This window comes from Pteropus alecto, unplaced genomic scaffold, assembly GCF_000325575.1.
Source record: "Pteropus alecto unplaced genomic scaffold, ASM32557v1 scaffold5, whole genome shotgun sequence".
Classification (NCBI taxonomy): domain Eukaryota; kingdom Metazoa; phylum Chordata; class Mammalia; order Chiroptera; family Pteropodidae; genus Pteropus; species Pteropus alecto.
The window spans coordinates 18,260,929-18,274,272 of record NW_006441953.1 but is presented as its reverse complement, the minus strand read 5'-3'; the positions used below and the strand labels follow the sequence as shown (position 1 = coordinate 18,274,272).

The 13,344-nt window shown below is 48.9% G+C and overlaps 1 protein-coding gene across 3 annotated transcripts in view; it reads left to right on the top strand.

Annotated features, from left to right (window-relative positions):
- Nucleotides 1-13,344, top strand: part of SLC34A2 (solute carrier family 34 member 2) — a 44,810-nt gene that overhangs the window by 21,103 nt on the left and 10,363 nt on the right. For 2 of the 3 annotated variants that reach the window (XM_015595002.2, XM_025051801.1), the window contains exons 3-5: nt 10,697-10,811; nt 10,912-11,058; nt 11,982-12,110. In XM_015595002.2, coding sequence (XP_015450488.1) covers nt 10,697-10,811; nt 10,912-11,058; nt 11,982-12,110 — 391 coding nt within the window. Of the gene's footprint in view, nt 1-2,804; nt 2,960-10,696; nt 10,812-10,911; nt 11,059-11,981; nt 12,111-13,344 lie in introns of those variants that run through there. The other variant, XM_006918952.3, reaches the window with a different exon arrangement.

Sequence of the window (13,344 nt, the reverse complement as noted above, 5' to 3'; positions counted from 1 at the left end):
TTCCCTACCCTGAGTTTATGAATATTTGTCTATATTGTCTTCTAGAAATCCTATTTTGCCTTTTACATTTAGATTGTGTGTGTGTGTGTATGGTATGAGGTAGAGGGTCAAGTTTCATTTGTTGCCATTAGATATCCATTTATCGAAGATTATCTTTACCCAACTGTTCTGCAGTGATATTGTTATAAATCAAGTGTCCATACGTTTCTAGCTTCACTATTCTATTTCATCCCTCTCATACAAGTCCTCGGGGCAACCAAATACCTCTAACGAAGAGGAGAGAAGACAGTGGAGAAAAACTTTACTGGTTATGTGGGTGAAACTGGTAACTGGGTTAACATCTTAACTCTGCCACTTATGAGTCCTGTTACACTGGGATAAGTTCAATTTCTCTAGGGCCCTGTTTCTTGGCCTTTACATCTGGCTTGTAGTATTATAAGGATTAATGACTTAATATAGCCAAAGTGTTTAAAACAAACCCTCAATAAATAACAGTTATGATCTCTAATCTGCAATTTATAAACTCATGTAATGCTAAACCCTAAGCTGAAATGACATTGAAAATCAAATTTATTTTACTTAGTATCAATATTTGTATATTTTTATAGCAAAAATATCAATGGGTTTGATTACAGAGTGCTGTCTAGGTCCCATTTGCAGTGTCTTGCATCTTTCTAAACATGGAAAGTTCTAATTTGTGAAGCACTTCTGGCCTTGCGCCCACTACGGGATGTGGGCCTATATTACCTCAGTTTTGTAGCCTGGGACAAGACAGCGGCCTCTGGATGGGCCTCAAGTTATTTCTATCAATTCTACCTTATAGCACAACAGTAGGAATAAAAAAGTATGCTGAATGCAGCAAACTAAAGGGAAAGTCTAGAGTCAGACACACACACACACACACGAGTCTACCATTCCTCTACACTTTGTACAAAAATATAAACTACAATTCAAAACAAGAATCAGATATCAGCCCTCATCTATCACCAAGATCCATACACATTAAAAACGGTCTCCTGATTGAACCAGCATTTTGTCTTTTCAATTGAAACATAAAAGGAAAACCTTTATTTTTCTAAGTTTTTTGAAATTCCGATCCATCCATTAGCTCCTTATTAAAAGTGATCTGGGCGATGCAAGGCAGTTAGGTCTGTGCCCTATGCCGAATCTCAATTACTGTGGGGAGGCCTGTCTGAATGAATGTCCAGTTAAGTCCTGCCTCATGAGCCCCTGAGGTGGCCTCTGCAGACCGCTTGCCCAGGGCTGGAGGTGGAGCTGAGCTCAGTGAACACCAGTGTCAACAAATGCCAGTGGCTGATCGCTGTCGCGAGGGCTGGCTTTTAAGTCTAGCACCCACTAGCAAAACCATCATCCCTCTAAGAAGAGCCCAGGCTGATTCGATTTCTAATCCCCACTGTTCAAGCATCCGAAGAGTGGGGCCTTTGGGCCACTGTGACCAGCATCTGAGACGGAAGGAATAACCTCAGAGTCCCAAGGTTCTAGACGAGTCTAGTATCAAACCTTTACGTTCATCTTCTCCCAACACCAGAGGTTCCTGGGTTCCTGGTGAAAAACTATAGTGGTTAAAATGTACTGAACGCTCATCATGTGCCCCGTACTGTTTTTTCATACTATAAGAATTTTAGCTCATTTTACTGTAACTGACAGGGACCATTATTCCCATTTTACACGTGAGCAAATGAAGGCAGGGGAAGCGGGGTGGGGGGGAGGTGGCGCAGAACAAGAAACTGATCTCAGGCAGCATGCGTGACCCCTGAGTTATAGCATGCGTGACCACCCTCCGCTCAGCCCCAGGCAGAGCCCTGCTCTCGGGGTTTCTGGAAGAAGCACTCCCGACTTCCTCCCCTGGTGGCAGAGAGAGCTCTTGGTTTTTGGAACGAAACCAGCCTCGTTCCATTGGGGCACTTCCACTACGTGTTAGCTGTGGGCAGCTGGGCGACTCGTCTGCTGCCAAGGCTCACTTCCCTCAGCTGTAGAACCAGGATCCTGCCCCAGAGGGAATAAGACCTGGGTTTTGGAATAAGATGAAAGTTTGATCCTCGCTCAGCAAATCCTGAGTAATCCTATGTCACGCTCCCCAGCCCCTCAAAACCTCAACTAGAAAGGGAACTACTCTTAGCCCAGCGAGGGCGTCGATGTGGGCATTGGAGAAATTTCTGCTGGCACATAACCGGGTTGCCGTTACGATAAGCATGGTGATGGGCTCTGCCTAGGGCAGGCCTTCTCACAGTCCGGATGGAGCGCGGGGAACACAGAGGGCAGAGCAGAAGGGGAAATAAGGGCTGTGGTTTGCCAAAGCAGGGACAAGCTGCTGGGGAGCGGATCTCCTGGTGAGAGCACCCCCACCCTTCCTCAGCCTGGCTTGGCCAGCGCGGCTCGGTATCCCGTCACAGACCCGGGGCTGCTCCAGCTGGCCAAGTGACTAAATGCTGCTGAGTCCAGGCCACTAAAACAGATAAGGCTGAACAATCCCGGCTTTGTTTTGGAAGGTTTTGCCCCTGAGTTTCCAGTTGGCTTTTATCTGACTTCTTCAGCCCCAGGGGAGCTACACTAGAAGCTTCGGGTTCTTGGGGAGGCGGAAGGTTGGAGACCGGGAGCCCCACTCGCCTCCGCGTGTGCTGGGATCTCCCTCGCCGCCCGCCTTGGGGCCGAGGAGGGCACGCCGGCCGTCATTCGGACGCCCAGGGGAACTGCCGAGCTTTCTCCGCACAACCCGGCCTCCTTTCTCTCCTTGGCGCAGCGGGCGAGGTCGTGATGGGCTCATTAAGCCGGCAGGTAGGCAGCGCTCCGGCGGCGGCAGGCGGTCCTGGAATGCGCGAGGGGCGTGATGATCGCAGCTGCTGCCGGCCTCTTTGCGCAACACCTTGGCTATATATACCCCGGCGCCGCGCTTCACCTGGGTGTTTCCTTCAGTCCATTACCTGCGCAGGGAGCGCTGGTGAGTACTCCCGCTGGGGCAAGGGCGCTTCCTGCTCCCTTCTCGCTCTTCAAAGAAGCTTGATTGACTTGTAATTAATTTACTTAATTCTTTTAGATATCCCTTGATGCTGACCTCAAGGAACTGGCTGGCTTTGGGCTGCAGAAGAGACAAAATAATAAATTTTCAGATTTTTCCCTCTTAATGTTACTGCTATTGCTGTTATTACAAGTCCTGTGATTCCACTATTGCTACTGGCAGTGTTATTAACGAGCCACACATGGGGGAGTCTAAAATGACAGGTGTTTCGGGGTCCGTGGTTTGAGGAGGACAAACAGGAATGGAGGTGCCAGTAGGAATGAGGAGGCCTGGGCTCTTTTTAGTCACTAACTAGCTGTGACTAAAGGCAGGTCTCTGTGAGCTCCTGGGCCTTAGCTTCTCTGTACAAGAACAAAACCATCTCCGTTTTTCCTGAGCTAAAAAGCCTAGGTCTGTGTGGCCGCCCAGGGCTGCACACCCTCCACCCCAGCGTGACTTCCACGTGCTGTTCCTGTTCGTAGAGTTCTTTATCTAAAGTGACTGCAAGATACAATCCTCATTTGCTCATCCCATCAAGGCAGGTGGCTGTCAGCAATGGGCTGGCCTGTCCTTCAGCTTCTCTTGGTAGAATAGAGCCCACAGTTTTCCGGTGTTTTGAGGGTACCGGTCCAGCTGGCTGAGGAAATGGCTCACAAGGAGATGTGCACAGGTGCAGCTCTGATGGGGTTAGGAGGGCCTGAGCATCTGCAGGCCAGAAAGAGAGGTGGGATGGAGTTAATTCAGTCTTCGGATCCCCCGGGGCGGAGGCCTGCCATGGGTAGCTGGCACTGAAGTGAAGGGAGTTAGAATCTGTTTTCCGTAGCAAGGAGGCAGCTTTCTGAAACATGTGGATTTCATGGAGGCAGCTCGTGGATTTCATTGCTTGGAATCCGTCTCCCGGTTTAGGTTCACCAGGAGACTTCTGTGTTGGCGGCCTGCTCAAGCCCTGTCTGTCCCTCCTCCCCCGCCCGGTGCTGGAGTTCTTTAACCTGTTCTTTGTTGGGTATTCTTGAAAAAGTTGTGCCTCGACAGGAGCGGCCATTGTTTCAGATTGTTAAGAGTGCTTGAATCTCTGTGCCAGCTGACCACCTGATAATGATCTCTTCTTTATTATTATTATTATTTTTTTGTAACTTTGGGAACTGGTGGCAAGAAGGGAAGGCTTTGTCAAAGGTTTGGATGTTGAAACAAATTCCTCCTGCAAAATCCACCCAAATCACTCAACCATCTCACTGAAAGAAGTCTCCAGCAGTGGGAAGATAGACAGACGTCTGGATTACTGCTATTAGACACAAAGCTGACAAAAATAGCCTGAGTTCAATTTAATGAAGAAAGGCTTCTTGGGATTAGTGATTTGGAATAAACTTAATATCACTTCCAGCCACTTTCCACCCCACCTTCCTCACCCTCATCCGCTCACCTCCACTTTGGGGACAGAATGGCGGTGTCAAGCAGGGCACTAGTAGTCAGGACATCCCAGGGAATTAATTCATCCCAGTGAATCAAAAAAAAAATGCAAAATAGGGCTGCAAAAAGATTGCAGTGTTTATTTTTATAAATTAGCCTTTTTAGCCCCCCAACTATAATGTACAATAATTGATATGTTAATTACAGGACTTATTTAAAATATTATAAATACCAAGTGCACTGAAGGCGCGGTTTGGCAATGGGGCCCTAGTGTAAAGAGAAGGTAAATGTCTTCTAAAATCCTGTTAGTGCATATCAAAAGTCTAAACTAAGCCATTCATCAGCGAAAACTGGGCCAGTCAATGCCCTGTCTGCTGTCCCACACACCTCCCTCCCAGCATCGCCATGTTTTGGGGATTATATTGCCTTATGGTGGCTAAAGGAAGCCTAAGAACTCTTTGAAGTCTTGGTGATTTTTTCAAAGTATAAGAAGTCTTGGTCATTTTTTCAAAGTAATACTTGAGCAGCTATGAACGTTGGAATCAGACTGAGTCTGAATTGTCGCTGAAGGCACAATGTGCAGTCAGGTCCTTTGTGCCTTGGTGGCCTCCCGTAGCATGGGGATGACATTGGTACTAAAGTATAAATACCTTACAGAAATACGTAAATTTGCAGAACTATGTAAAGTGCATGTGAGATTCAATGAGGTAATTTGTGTACAAGGCTTACAGCAATGCCCGCCGCAAAGTGCTCAAGCATTTGTCTGGCTGCTAAGTGCCAACGCTGCCCTGCATGCGGGGACTCCAGAGGTCACCCTCCTGTGTTCTTGGAGGCCACTGCCTAGCGGGAGAGTGTGTGTCTCGGCCATCGGCAGGACACTGCCCTGTGCCGCCACCTCCCCACTTCTTCGATAGCCCTGGGCTGCTGGCCTTCTGAGAGCACAGGTGACTGCAGAGCAGATCCTGGTTGGAGAGGCCAAACTATGTGGAGCGCAGGGGTTGGGCAACTGCCAGGTGCCCCACATTTCCCTGGTACCCAGGTCTCAGAGAAGCCAAGAAGTTTCCTGTCCTTAGCCTGCAAGAGTTCCTCTTGGCATTGGGTGCACAGGTCGATGCAGGAAGTTGAGCCAAAGGGCTGTCTCCACAGCCAGCTCAATAGGAGGGACAGTGGTGGGGAGCAAGGGAGCAGATGTGTGAGCATAACCTGACTTCCTGCCTAGGCTTTAAGAACACCTTCCTGGGTATTAGAACTAAACTTCTCCAATGGATGTCTTCTCTGCTTCTCTGGCAGGCAGCAGCTGTGTGTAGGAGCGTGGCCTTGGGGGAAGGCGGGGAGAAGGAACAGTTGGATCACGGGTGTGGGATTGGGAGAAAGCCTTAGGAGGGGCCCTGCTTTAAGGTCCTTAGAGCTCCTCCCTAGGGAAGCAGGTTCCAGACATGCCAATGTCTGCCACACCCCTGGGAGTAGTGGCCTCAGATGCTGGCTCCGTCCTTTGTCTGGCCCATTCAGTGTCTCCTCTCTTGCTCAGTCGGGACTCTTAAAGGCTTGGCGTATGCTGAATCCAGGTCTCTGGTATGCCAGAGGCTTTGTGGGAACTCAGCAGCAGCCTGTCATTAGAGCATTCTTGGCTGGCATTTCTGGCCATCCGAATGCAGGAGTGCACTCAACCGTCTGAGGCAGGAGTGACCCCTGCAGAGAGGCAAGCTCTCCCAGAAGCCCTCAGTGCCCTCCCTGAGCCCGGGATCTGAGGCTCCTGGGTGCCCTGCTGTTTTGAGGTCCCAAAGCTTTCTCCTCCCTGTGTCTTAGCCCCTGGCCGTGAAGTCTATGGAAAGACCCCCAACTTTGGAACCAGCAGTCCCTATATTCAAATCCTGACTTCTCATCCAGTGGTAGTGGTGGGACTTATTTCTCTGTGCCTTATTATAACACTTAATGAGGTCACGGATTACATAGGACACTCCTCTGACATGAAACAAAAGGTAGCTTCTTTCTCATCTCACATGCTTTGGGTTCACTTATGACACAGATATTTACTGAGGGTCCACCGTGCTGAGCACTGAGATGAAGGGCTTATGGTCCAGGGCAAATCAGAGTTCAGGCCATTCATTGTTCATGAGGCAATTCATTTTGCAGAGTTCTGAGTGTTGACTCTGCCAGGTGCTCTGCTCAGGGCCTCACCTACACTCACGAATCTATTAGTCTTACGACAATGAGGGAAATGGTGGCCCATTATTGAGATGATGAAACTCAGGCTTGCTTGGAGAGGCTCAGGGTCACACACAGGGAGCAGTAGGACTCCACAGAGCTGGCCCTCACCCACGGTGTGGTTCTCTCCTAAGCTGTGTGCCAGGCACTATGATATTGGCAAAGGTGGCAACTCCGGGGGCCAAGGCTCAGGGCTGGTTGTGGGGAGTTTGCCCCAGGTCCTGCCTTTACTCCAGATCTGTAGGGTCAGCCTGCTCAGAAAGCTGAGATTTTGATGGCCGCTGACCTGGAAGGCTGAATGAATGGGGCCTGTGGTTGGCTGCCAGGGGCGCTCCGTTTGCTCACTTCCTAGGTCCTGAGAGGAGCAGCTCTTGGGGGTGGAGGGAGCCAGGAGGGGAGTGGCCAGCAGGTCCAGAGGGCTCTGGGCTGGGTCAGGTGGCTCTCTCCACTGCCTACACCTTAGGCAGTGCTTAGGTGTGTGGATCGTGCCTCCTTTCCTTACCTCAAGGTACAGTGAACACCAGAGAAATGTTGGAGTTAGATGAATGCACCAAAAAATGAAGTGCTGTGTGAGGGGAAATGATTACTTCATCAGGGAAGTGTTTGTAAAGAGGAAATGGCCTTAAAACAAATGATTGAACTCAGATTAGGGAAAACAGGATTTCCAAGAAAGAGTAGAGACATTCAGTAGAAATTCGCCTTGGCTTTTTGGGGAGTAAATGAGGATCTCGCAGTGAATGAAGCAGCTCAGGCCTCTCACAGTAAGTATGTATGCAAGACCCTCACATCCCTTTCCGCTCCCTCTCCATTGGGAACCTGCCCATTCTGTTGCTTGTACTATTATAAACCACTTGGAAGCTGGACCAGGAAAAAGTATTTCTGTATTCACTAGACACTTTGTGTTCAATCCTTGACAGAAAATGATTCAGAGAAATTCAGTCACTAAAACGTAATTTAAATGATAGGCAAATAATCATCCTTCTTACACCTTACTGCTTTCTCCAATGTGCTCTCCACAAGGACAAGACATCCCAGACCAAACAGGTGTCAGTACACTCAGGTCCAAAGGTCCATTCTTTCTCCCATTACACCACTGGAATAAAGTCCCCTGAGCAGATGCCCAGGCTGGAGTCACCTGAATGGGACAGGTGACAGGCCAGGCCCTGCCAGGAGGTGACATCCAAGTTGCAGTTTCTTGATTTGCTCTATCCATCAGACCTCGGCCAAACCAACTTGGATATAGTGAGAAGGGTCAGCCACCCACCGGTAAGATTCAGGCTTGATTTTGTTTCCTAGTCTTGATCAACACAGATCGAGTGCATTCCTTCAGCAAACCCTCTGTGTTGACGTCTCCATTCATACATGTAAAGTGCCTACTGTGTACCAAAAAAGCATGACAGATGGTTCCTGCCCTCTACAACTTAAATTCTAGTAGAGAAGGCAGTATAAATGTACATAAGAGACAGAATAATTCTAGGGTGAATTAAGATTATAAGAGAAAGGTGAAACAATTTCAAATTATTTCTTTAAGAGCAGAGATCCAGGTATATGAACCTCTGGAGGTCTGTGAGTAGCCTAGACTAGCCTGTTGCAAACTCAAATAACTTTCTGTCCTGTTTAATTTATATAAACCTTGCATTCTATACTATAATATCTATGCTTGTTTTAGTATGAAGCTGATAATCACATAAAGTTTATAATGTGTCGGGCACTGTTCTGAGAACTTGAAACATAACACACTTAACCATCGCAATAACCCTTCATCGGTATTGCTATCCTCATTCAACATCTGGGGAGACAGAGAGGCAAAGCAACTAGCCCAAAGTCACACGATAAATGGCAAAACTGAGACTTGAACCCAAGACAGTTGGGATCTAAATTCCAGTCTCCTAACTTCTAGATCATTAGTTCTCAACCTCCAAGGGACATTCGGCCATGTCTGGAGATACCGTTAGTTGTCAAAACAAAGGGAGAGGAAGTACTGGCCTCTGGGAGTGCTTCCTGGGCAGGAGCAGAGGCGAGGCATCCACGAGGTCACTGCTGCGCATCAGAATTAACCAGTGGAGAGACGCTGGGGCCCAGAACAGGTAAACAGCCTGCCTCATTGGTCCAGGCAGGAGGTGCCGAGGCCCAGCCTGGGGAGGTGACACCAGGAACCAGAGACCAAAACCAAGATGCTCCCAGATACAATCGGCAGATCCTGTTGCTGCTGGCTGAATGTGGTGCTGTAGGAGAGGACTTTGAGATTCCGGGAGGATGACAGCAGGTATCACACCAACGGGAAAGTTCTGTAGCAGTAGAGAGGAAGGTTTGGGGTGCAGATAGGAGGCCTATAGATTCAAATGCAAGTTGGACGGACGCTTTTGTACAAATATCGGGGGTAGGAGGTGCCTAGAGACCAAAATCCTGGAGCCCTCACTTCCCTGGATTCTATATACAGTAAGGGGGAGACTGACTTGCTTCCTCCACCGAACATTGAAGCGTCTTCTCCCTTTGCCTAGTACCGGGCCTTTATCAGATACATCTCACTTTTGATGCTAATAATGCATGACTCACTCCTTTGAGTGTCCCGGGTCGTGTAGTAACGGAGAGGCAAGCACAGATTCTGGAGTCAGAAATTCTCATTGTGCCAATAGCCTTGGGCCAAGTGGCTTCACCCCTGGTACTTCGGTTTCCTCGTCGATGAAATGGGAATAACCCTAACCCCTCAGAGCCGCTAAGGGGTGACACTAACCAATTCATTGAACTGTTCTAAGTACTGTACAGAAATAAACTCGTCAAGGCTGCCTGATAACCCAGTGGGTCATAAACAGCATAAACCCCATTCTTTTGTAGTCGTGCTTATATTCTGGTAAGCAAAATGAGATCCGTTTAAAGAAATGCGAAGGACTCAGACCCGGGTTCTGGGAAATGCTTTCCAAAGAGGTGAGCGGAGCAAGGCAGGTATTTTTGATTTTCTGTGAAAAATATTCCTAGGTTTCCAGTTCCTAGAAATGAAATAACTGGGTCGGAGATATATGGAGCATGTGCGCCAGCTGTTTCCCACAGCTTCCTGTCGTGCTCATTTCACTGCATCTCCAGCATGGCATGTTCTGCATAAAATGTATTTGCTAATTTAATAATTGAAACTTATCTGCATATCTTTGGTTCCTAATGAGGCTGAACTTTATTTGGTACCTATTTTATGGTAACTTTCTCTTCTGCGAACCGTTTGCTCATCGTTTGCGTCTGTCCTTTGGACCGTGTCATTTAATGTGTGTCAAAGGACAAGGACTGCAAGGGGTGGACTTTCAGTTGGTGTCAAGAGCTACACTTCCTCTCCACGTCACTGAGAGACTTTGCAGAGAAAACGACTTCTGAGGAAGTCTCTATCGAAGCCTGTACAGAACTAGGTTCTGACAAAGGGCCATTAATCCAGGCAGCATGGCATAGTAATCATTGCGACTCTTTGTTGGATGCCTGCTGGGTGAGAGGCACTTTCATAAGCATCACCATTAATCTCATAACCCTACGAACTATGAAGAATTATCTCCATTGTATACGTGGCATAAAGGGACTTGCCTGAACACACCCATTGATAATGGCGCCTCTGCGATTTGAACCAGGTCCAGTGTGTCATGCTACTCACCGAAGGGGCCGTGGTAGGGAGAGCAGATGGAATGTACACCTGCATATATATTAAGACTACTGGGAGCCCCTTCGAGGATTGTGAGGACTTGGCATACCATGAGTTGATAAAGATGGATGAGTTTGCATTCGCTTTCTGACAGAGGGGGAGACAGAAGTTAGAGAAGTCAATGGTGGTGCAACTGATATGTAGATGAGAGACGAGGCTGGAAGAGCACTGACAGAGGTGGTTTGATTTAGTGACAGCCAGGGAGTAGTCGACGGAGGCCTGCACAGGCGTGTAATATGGTGCTTAGCGCCTATGCTCAGAAGGTGCACACCAGTCTCCCACTCTCCCCTCCACCTCTCCAAATCTTTGCAACTACTGGTTCTCCCTGTCATGGCAACTGAGTGCACCTCCTTCAGCGTCTGCTTCTTTAAGCTCTGTTTTCCCATCCACAGACCATGGCTCCTTGGCCTGAGCTGGAAAATGCCCAGCATAACCCCGATAAATACATCGAAGGGGCCACTAGTCAACAGTCAACCACGGCTACGAAAGAAAAGGAGACCGACAAAAGTAAGTGCCGCTCATTTAGCCCCCGACGAGCCTTGCGCGGGGACCCCAGGAGGCTTGGTTCCTCATTCCTCCTGGAATGAGGAACTGTTTGTTTGTGCAGATGACACCGAGACCTCTGTAACCAAGATTGGACTTCTGCCATCCCGCTCCACCGTGGCACTGATAGAGGAGCCCAAGGCGGAGCCCACAGAGGTGGAAGACCCCTGGGATCTACCCGAGCTTAAGAAAAAGGGGATCAAGTGGTCAGGTAAAAATGAGGCCAACTGGAGCAGGCAGAAGGGACTGAGTTCACCATCTTTACCATACGACTGCAGAACTTTTCATTGTTCCGATGCCCTTTGAATGAAGACCCTGGCTAGGGTTGTCACCCAGTACTCTGGGAGGCTTAGAATCAAAGCATGGAGTGACTGGGGAAAGGTTTGATTTTTTTTTTTCATTCAACAAATGTGCCAGCACTGAAGTTACGACCAAGCGCAACTCCTGCTGGTCTTTATAATCCAATGTGTGCCAGTCCTGGGTACTGTGAAGGTTGTGGCTACAGCAGAAAACAAACAAGGCCCCTGCTCTGAGAGCTGGATGGGTATGGGGTGGGGGGTCCCCTCACCTAAACAGGAGCATCAGAAAAGGCTTCCGGAGGACAGAGACTGTATGGCCAGAATAACCGGGGTGTAAGCAAATGCCGCATTTGTCCAGGGCCAGGTTCTGGCTGCAGATCACACAGCTGGGAGGGAGGAGGTGAGAACCACTTTAAAAGCGAGTGGTTTTCTAAATGGAGGCTGTGATTGCTACCTTGCAGCACTTTCTAGAAAATAAGTCTGTGCTGTTCTCAAGGTGCTTAGGAGAGCCATTATCTCTGACCCCACACTTGAGCAGGTGGTAAGTGCCCTTCACTGCCTCACTCAGTGACACTGGCTCAGCTAAGCATGGAGCCTAGTTTGCCTGTCTCCAGACCACACTGAACCCCTCCTCCCAAATGCAAAGCCACAGGTTTCAACTAAATGGACTATTGTGGTAATTGCTTTGAAACAGCAGCCATGGCTGCCTACCACCTCTGGGCCTTGCTTACAGCTCTCTGGCTGGGAAGGAGGGTGTGGGGGAGTTCTGAGCTCATTGCCGAACTTCTCAGTGTTTCAGACACTAAAAGCCTCCCTTCCTTTCCCTCTCCCACAGAGAGAGACACCAAAGGGAAGCTTCTGTGTGTTTTCCAAGGGATTGGGAAATTCATTCTGCTTCTGGGATTCCTCTACTTGTTCGTATGCTCCTTGGACATTCTCAGCAGCGCCTTCCAGCTGGTTGGAGGTATGAATGAAAGGGTCAAAGGTCAGGAGGCAGGGGCTGTTCTCATTGGGTCCAGACCTTCACCTTCACAACTCAGCAAGCCCTCTTCAGCTGCATTTTAGGACTGGAAGCCACTCAGATCATGGGAAGTCATGTGCCCCCTTTTACAGAGGAAAGAACTGAGGGCCTGTAAAAGGGCTGTGACTGGCTGAGGTGGCTCAGGCCAGGGTTGGAGCCAGTTCCAAGCTTTCAGCCTCTCTTTTGTCCACAAAGCCTGGACATTTATCTAAGAGATCCCACTTTTCTTTGGACCTCTCCATCAAAGGGGAGTGTTGGATAAGAATATTCCCTTAGGCCAGAGGAACTGTAGAAATCAAAGCTGGGCCTTTGCTGGAGAACCAGGGTCCCCAGCCTGGGGGAATCTGCATCCAGAGCAGGAAATGTCTAAACATCTCCCTAGCGGACTGAGTATAGCTGCGCAGAGCGAGGAGGATCCAGAAGTGAAATCACCATGTGCTCGGTCTCCTTTGTACCCAAAATGGGTGACAACACTGATCGCTAACACTTCGAGTGCCTCCTGGGTACAGGCATTTTTAGTGACATTGTCCTTTTAAAGCCCTTCCCATTTATAGAGAGGAGCTGGGCTCAGATTGGGCCTGAGGTTCACAGCCTGTGATTGGCATAGTGAGATTCAAACTCAGGTCCGTGTGATACAGAGGACTGGATTTTTACACCCATTGGTGCCTCTCTTGTGAGCTCATCTTTGTGACCTGGGAGAATTTGGGAGGGGAGCACTTGTGGGAGAGCATGAGGGGCGTACTGACTCTCTGGATGCCACTTCTGGTTCCTCTGGTCCAAGGCAGAATCAGCAAGAGGCTTTGCTCTCTGAGTATGTCAGACAGGTCACTCTCTGGACCTCAGTCATCTCTATAAAATGGAGCAGGGAATGGATAGATGGTCTCAGAGGTATACTCTCAAAAATGACAACCCCAGCATTCAATGACAGGCTGAGGCTGGGGCTGAAAATTCAGGGCAGAGGTGGAGGGTGAATTGAGAAGATCCACTCCTGGAAGATAAATCCTAGGAATCGGGAATACATCCCAGATAGGAACTAGGACGTCAGGAGATTCACTGGCACCCACTGGGCTAAGCACACAGTTGAGGCCAGGTTCATGATCAGAAAAGGCTGGAGGAGGGCTTGCGGATGGAGTGGTTGAAGCGGGGTGCACAGTTAAGGGACAAAATGAATGAGGCT